At 38.4% G+C, this 7,500-nt stretch overlaps 1 protein-coding gene across 1 annotated transcript in view; it reads left to right on the top strand.

Moving 5' to 3' along the window:
• Positions 1 to 7,500, top strand: part of LOC107566386 (semaphorin-6A) — a 61,772-nt gene that overhangs the window by 28,134 nt on the left and 26,138 nt on the right. The window contains exons 5-8 of the mRNA XM_016251830.1: positions 3,368 to 3,428; positions 3,710 to 3,772; positions 5,065 to 5,232; positions 6,342 to 6,442. Coding sequence (XP_016107316.1) covers positions 3,368 to 3,428; positions 3,710 to 3,772; positions 5,065 to 5,232; positions 6,342 to 6,442 — 393 coding nt within the window. The remainder of the gene's footprint in view (positions 1 to 3,367; positions 3,429 to 3,709; positions 3,773 to 5,064; positions 5,233 to 6,341; positions 6,443 to 7,500) is intronic.

Raw genomic sequence — 7,500 nt, 5'->3', positions numbered from 1 at the left:
TATCCTAACAAACCATACATCAATGGAAAGCTTATTTATTCAGCTTTCAGATGATGCATAACTCTCAATTTCGAGAAATTGACCCTTGTGACTGGTTTTGTGCTCCAGGGTCACATATCATAGAATTTTCACAATGAACTCAGCTGCCAGTGATCATTTTCATGCATGGAAAAACATGGGATCGACTTTTTGATTAAAAAACAAAACAAAAAAACATTTGTGTTTCATGGTAAAAATCCAACCCAAATAAAAATAGCTATTGTTTACACTAAGACTTTCCTTAAGCTTGTCTTCAGACCCAATTATATCATTCTGAATTATGAACTGAAGTGAGAACATGCATTATTAATGCTTTACTGTCGCTCTTCCAGAATATTAAGAATATCCAGAATGGATTCAGTCGTCCTGGTTGTCTGTAGCTTATATAAACAGATGAGTTTAAACCATCTTCTCTGCACACTGAGGCTAAACTGCACTTTATCTCTGCGTTTGGAGCACAGTTTGTGACTCCGAGGCTGAGATCTGTACTTTGACTGACCGCTGAAGAGATTGTTATAAAAGTCTGATGTTTAGATGGATTTATAAAACATGCCTCGCTAGATGCTGAAACTCTTGGGTTGTTTTGCATTGTAAATAAAACTGATTATATTAGAGTATGTTTTACAAGAAAATACTATTTCAGTCTTTACTTCAGAATTTTGTGTTTAATTCGATGTCTTGCAGTTTCATTGTAGTTATTTGTGAAAAAAATTCTGAATGAAAATTGCTTCTACTCCAAATTTTTTCACTATGTGTATTGACCAATGAATGAATTATTATTATTTTTTTAAGTTTCGGACAGATTCCCCAAACTATACCTTCATGCACAAGTTACTTGGTTCTGACACATTTTGGCTTCAAAACAGCGAAAATAATTTTGTACCTACAATAATCATGGAACTTCATTCTCAAATGTAAAAATAATTAATTTTGTCTTTTGAAAGCTGCATTCAAGAAAATCTGGCGGCCGTGAGTCCATCGGTTTCAGTAGTTGCTGCGTCAACACACAGATGAACAACATAAATAATAAGAAACCGAATAAGACGAACACAGTGTTCTCGGTCTGCTCTGCAGTAACTTCATCAGTTTTCACTGAGATCGTCAGTAATTACGCGCTAGAGTGGAATTTCACTAATGAGCGCGGAGTGACACTGTACCTGTGCTGATTGAAATTCATCAGAGAGAAACACAATCGCTGGAGTTCGGCTCTGTGTGACTCTCATGCTCTCACGCAGCCGTCAGATTCACCAGCCTGATTAATTGAGCTGATCTGATTAATGCTGCTGGAGGACTGAATGAGCGTTTCTGTCCATCACACACACTCACACACACACACACATACTCACACTCACTCACACACACACACACACACATAAGAAACCGAATAAGACGAACACAGTGTTCTCGGTCTGCTCTGCAGTAACTTCATCAGTTTTCACTGAGATCGTCAGTAATTACGCGCTAGAGTGGAATTTCACTAATGAGCGCGGAGTGACACTGTACCTGTGCTGATTGAAATTCATCAGAGAGAAACACAATCGCTGGAGTTCGGCTCTGTGTGACTCTCATGCTCTCACGCAGCCGTCAGATTCACCAGCCTGATTAATTGAGCTGATCTGATTAATGCTGCTGGAGGACTGAATGAGCGTTTCTGTCCATCACTCACACACACACACGCACTCACACACGCACACACACTCACACACACACACACACACACTCACACACACTCACACACACACACAGGTTTGTTTTTATGGTTTATGAGGACTCTCCATAGGCGTAATGGTTTTTATACTGTACAGACCATATATTCTATTGCCCTACACCAACCCTACCCCTAAACCTACCCCTCACAGGAGACTTTCTGCTATTTCAGATTTTCAAAAAAACTCATTCTGAATTATTTATAAGCCTTTTGAATTACGGGACACTGAAAATGTCCTCATAAATCACCTTCTCGTTGTAATACCTATGTCATACCCATGTTATTATACAAATTTGTGTCCTCATAAACCACATAAACATGCACACACACACACACACACACACTTCTAATGCCACTGTGATTCATTACTGGGCTCTTCATAATGTCTGAGGAGTTTCATTGGTCTTGAGATCGCTGCGCCTCTGGTGACCCGCGCAACAGCATTCATTTCACAAATGGCTTTTCTATTAGATTGAAGTAGCGAGGAAGATTGGATTGAATTCATCTCAAGTCTGAACACTGGATCAGATTCAAAACATGTTCCAGTCGCGTGAGATGATCTTACACACATGAACATCAACATGGCAGCTCAGATTCGAAGAAATGGCCAGAACACAAGAGAATTTACTGAATCACCATTCTGAGCAATTCATCAGCTAATGGCATTCTGGGAAATGAAGTGTTCTGTCATCCTTGTCCATAATTTTGTTTAATATTTAGTTTAGTTTATATTTCTTAAGTATATATATATATACATTATGCGCAAGATTTTTTTTTTTTTTTTTTACAACATTTGCACAGCATTATTTGTATAGTTTTCATTTTGATTTGGTTTGTTTATTTAATTCAGGTAATTAATTTTTATTTCAATTGTAGTTTTTTAGTTTTAGTTCAGTTTTAGTTTCATTTTAGTGCTTCGGCTTAAACATATTTCAGTTATTCGCCAAGGCAGCATTTATAATTTTCATTCATTTGATTTCATTTTTATTTTATTTCAGTTAATTAAAATGTTTTTAATCATTTTAGTTAACTATAATAAGTCAAGGTTTGTGTTGATAAACCTTCCTTTCTAACAAATTTTGTTGCATTTCAGTTCGTTTTAATACTACTTTCTTAAATCTAAACTGAAATTCTGGATCCTGTTTGTTGTCTCCATTCAAATTGGAATTTAAATTAAAAAATGTATATTCTAAAAATATGTTTGTGTGCAGAGTCAGAAAATGCCAATATTTGCTCAGTGGGATTGATTTCCAGGGACAATTTTTCAGAATTACCTTATAAAATGTATCCGGGTTTTTTTTTCATGTCAAATACTTAAATTGAACCAGTTGCTTCATTCAGAATATTATAGACAGTTACCAGTCTGATGTGATCAACCTCAACAAAAGCCCTCTTTACACTGCAACGGTGGAACAGAAGCGGCGTCTGGCATTTGTTCATTTATAAAGCTGCTCAGGATTCACAGCCTACACACGCTCACTACAGGACTGCAGTGTCCTCACTGTTCATTAATGCCGTTGATGCTGTAATAGTGATTATTAATGTGGCCAGTCTCTTTCCTCACATGAGTGTCTCTGATATTGAAGCTGAAGATGAATGAAAGTGTGAATGTCTTCACAGGGATCACATTTACACGGTGGACATCGAGACGGCCAATGCGGAGGAGATCTTCTTCAGTAAGGTGAGTCTGAGGATAGAGTTCTGTCCTGCTCTTAATTACCTGGCAGCAAACGAAGCGAGCGTCTCTCTCTCTCTCTAAGAGCTTTATCTCATCAGGAGTCGCTGTCGTGCGTCACGCAGTGAGGCCCAGATTCATGTGTGGACCTCAGGCTGATTGATGGAGATCGATCAGAGCGGGATGTAGTTTAATCAGTCATCGGGGCTCATTTGACCCTCCAGGCCGTGACAGAGAGCTGTAATTGAGTCCAATCTATCGACCTGACATTGATTTTCTGTCGACAGAAGCTGACGTGGAAGTCCAGGCAGGCCGACGTGGACACCTGCAGGATGAAAGGCAAACACAAGGTACAGCTGCGCTGTGATGATGTCACCGAGGAGTGATGATGTCAGAGATGAGTGATGATGTCACCGAGGAGTGATGATGTCATTGATCGCACAGCCCTGCACCCTGAGAAAAATATCTGCTGATTTGCAAAGAAAGGCCTGATATCACATAATTTGATGATGCTGAGTTCAAAAACATCAATACAATCTTTCAAGATTTTCACAAAAAATAAGAATGATTTTTTTCAAATTATATATATGTGTGCCAGCATTACTGCACTTAGTCACAAAAGCAGCCAAATTATAAAAATGTTGGTTTTAATGACAAAAAGTCTGTAGGAGTCTGTAAAGGAGTGGGAACTGTTCAGATACTCCATTTAATGTCAAATAACTTTACATAAACGCTAGATTATAAATAAATAAGCTTTTTTCATAAGATCTGTGATTATCTGTGGCTGTTTGCATGCACTACAGAAAATCTGGCTCATGTTTGCATAAAAGGCCTAATGTTACCTCATTTGATGATGATGAGTTCAAAAATATCAATTAAAAACTTTCCATGTACAGTTTTTTCTCTAAATAGGAATCCAGATTTTTCAAATTAATTAAACTAAAGTCAAATTTAAAAAATCAGTTTTTAATGAAAATAAGAAGTATTTAAAATGCTTCATTTAACTTGCAATCTGCAAAGGAGTGTAATTATGTTTGCATAAAAGGCCTAATGTTACCTCATTTGATGATGATGAGTTCAAAAATATCAATTAAAAACTTAAAAAAAGTCAAATTTTAAAAATCAGTTTTTAATGACAATAAGAAGTATTTAAAATGCTTCATTTAACTTGCAATCTGCAAAGGAGTGTAACATTTTTTTTCAAATACTCTATTTAATGTCAAAAACTTTACAAACACGTTTAGAATTAAATAAGCTTTTTTCCCAATAACATCTATAATTTTATCATCTGTTTGGATGCAGAAAACTTTTGGCTCATGTTTGCATTTTCTTCTGTCACTGGCCATAATTCTGACCTCGAAATCAGGAACAGACAAACAAATAATGTCATGCATGTGAAAATTGAACAAATAATTGTAATCTGGCTCAGATTCAGACAGGAATCATGTGCTTGTGGTACAAAGTTGTAGAAGGAAAGATGCTACGAAATGTTTAGTGAGACCGTGTGAGTCTCTCCAGCAAAACAGACACTATTTTTGGAATCCGCAGCCAAAAGCGTTGGATTTTATTCAGCAGAGATGATGTAATGATGGAGGATTGATTAAGTGTACTGCACACAGACGTGTTCCTCGTCTCGTTCCAGGACGAGTGCCATAACTTCATCAAGGTCCTGCTGCAGCAGAGCGACGACTCTCTGTTTGTGTGCGGAACCAACGCCTTCAACCCGTCCTGTCGGACCTACAAGGTAAGACCTCTGACCTCTGACCTCAGCCGCGCTGCTCGTTTGACATCCAAACAGCTGAATGAAAGCGTGGCAGAAAATAACAGAATCAGTGTTGCAAACTTCATCAAATATGAGACAAATTCCGCTGTGAAGCAGCTCTACAGAAGACAATAGTGTCGTAATTCAGCTCTAGTCACTTCAGTGTTGTTCAGTTGCAGTGTTTGGGGTAATGCATTACAAGTAACGTAATCAGATTACTTTTTTCAAGTAACTAGTAAGGTAACGTTTACATTTACAACAAAATATCTAAGTTGCTTTTTCAAACTCCTTTGCTTTTCCGTGTATTGACTGAAAGCTCTCCTGTCCGCATGTTGAGAGAAATCAGAGACAGAGAGACTTCCTTCAGTCTGAGGTTTATTCATCCACTTCTGATGTGAAAGAAACTTTACAGTTGCCAAAAATATAACTTTGGGTTTTTTTGTTATTAAAAAACAAGTAAGCAAATGCTGTGCAGTGACAAAAAGTAACGTAGCATAATTAGTTACTTTTGTATGGAGTAATGCAATATTGTAATGCGTTACTTTTAAAAGCATCTTTCCCCAGCACTGTTCAATTAGTCATAGGATTTTTTAAACTTGCCCTAAACCTGCAGGATCCCTGTGTCAGTGTGATCATGTGTTGTCTGACCAGTGATTGGTAAACTGGTTTAGAAATAGTCAACACACTTCGGCTTTGAGTTCACCAGCGTGTTTGTGAGGGAACCCGAAAAAAAGGCTGGTTTTCATGGTGTTTGCTGTGATGGTATTGGCTCTAAATGCTGTTTTCACATTGAGCGGCTGGTTTAGTCTAGTGTTTTGAGCTTGTTCAGTGTTTTCGCTCAATTTGGCTCCATCATCAGTCAGTGAATCACAGAATGACCGGAAGAGAAGCGTGTGCGAGATCTTCTGCCAGCCGTCGCTGTCTAATAACTGGCTCGGTCCAGCAGAGAGAGATGCTGAAGCGCGATTGCCAAAAGCACCACTAGCCGCTCACAGATTTTCCCCCGCGGACCGTCAGCCTTTGGAAAGCCTCGAGCGGCGCGGTTCTGGCGGTGTAGTGTCCACTCTGACAGCATGTCTGCTTTCCATATCCCTGGTGCGACGGCTCTGAAAAGAGCGTCTGTTTGAGGGCCAAAGTCGTCACAGATTAATCATCAGTGTACAAATGTTCTCCTGAACGGATGCTCTGATCCACGGCCTCCTCCCGAGAGCCCATCTGCGGCCGCACTCGTGCCCGGCTCCGAGCGCCTCATGCCAGCGTGAGCTGCTGGATATACGGCTGGTGTCCATTACATCAGCTGTTGCCAGGCGGAGCGGGACGAGCTGCATTACTGACAACAGAAGCGGCCCGTAACTATTTCAGAGATGATCGGAGCGCCTGCCATCACATGGCTGTGATAACAACCCATTCTGAATTTGTTCTACCGCGGTATTCGGTGTTACCGGTGGTACACAGTGTTGGGCTATACACGATTACATTACCCATTTAGTTCATTTGGACAAACAATGCGACTTTATCTTTGTGTTTTTCATTAAAAATGATAATGAACCACAAAGTAAGCGTTTGTTTTAAAGTAAGGCAGATGCAAAGATATTAAATAAGTAATATAAATTATACAGAGGTTTATATATTTTTTACTTTTCTTTTATCATACTTTAACTTTTGCACAACCTTTGTCAAGCTATAATTCAGAGTTTTGATAAATCTTCCTTTTTGACAATTTCAGTTCATTTTAAATCTTTTCTCTTAAATTCAAATTGCAATTCTGTTATGATACATGGAAGTCAAGTCAGCTTTATTTATATAGCGCTCAATACAATACAGATTGTGTCAAAGCAGCTTTACAGTGTCAAACAGGAAAATAGTTTATCAATAATGCAAGAAGACAATAATAAACACTCTAAGAACACTAGCTGCTGCATTTTGGACCAGCTGGAATTTGTTTATTAAGTGCGTATTTGACCATAGGTCATAATTTAGATATATTTTTAATATATCTAAACAAACGCTAGAAACGTGGCTTTCGAAGGAAAGATTGCTATCAAATAGCACACCTAGGTTCCTGACTGATGACGAAGAATTAACAGAGCAGCCATCAAGTCTTAGACAGTGTTCTAGGTTATTACATGCAGAGGTTTTTGGTCCAATAATTAACCTCACCTCTGTTTTTTTCAGAATTTAGCTGTAGGAAATTACTAGTCATCCAGTTTTTATGTCAACTATGCATTCCGTTAGTTTTGCGAAACGGTATGTTTCATTGGGCTGTGAAGAAATATAGAGCTGAGTATCATCAGCATAACAGTGAAAGCTAACACC

Source organism: Sinocyclocheilus grahami, unplaced genomic scaffold, assembly GCF_001515645.1.
Source record: "Sinocyclocheilus grahami isolate Dianchi unplaced genomic scaffold, SAMN03320097.WGS_v1.1 scaffold1072.1, whole genome shotgun sequence".
Classification (NCBI taxonomy): Eukaryota; Metazoa; Chordata; class Actinopteri; order Cypriniformes; family Cyprinidae; genus Sinocyclocheilus; species Sinocyclocheilus grahami.
Note: the sequence above shows the minus strand (reverse complement) of the source record. Positions and strands in the feature narration are given on the sequence as shown.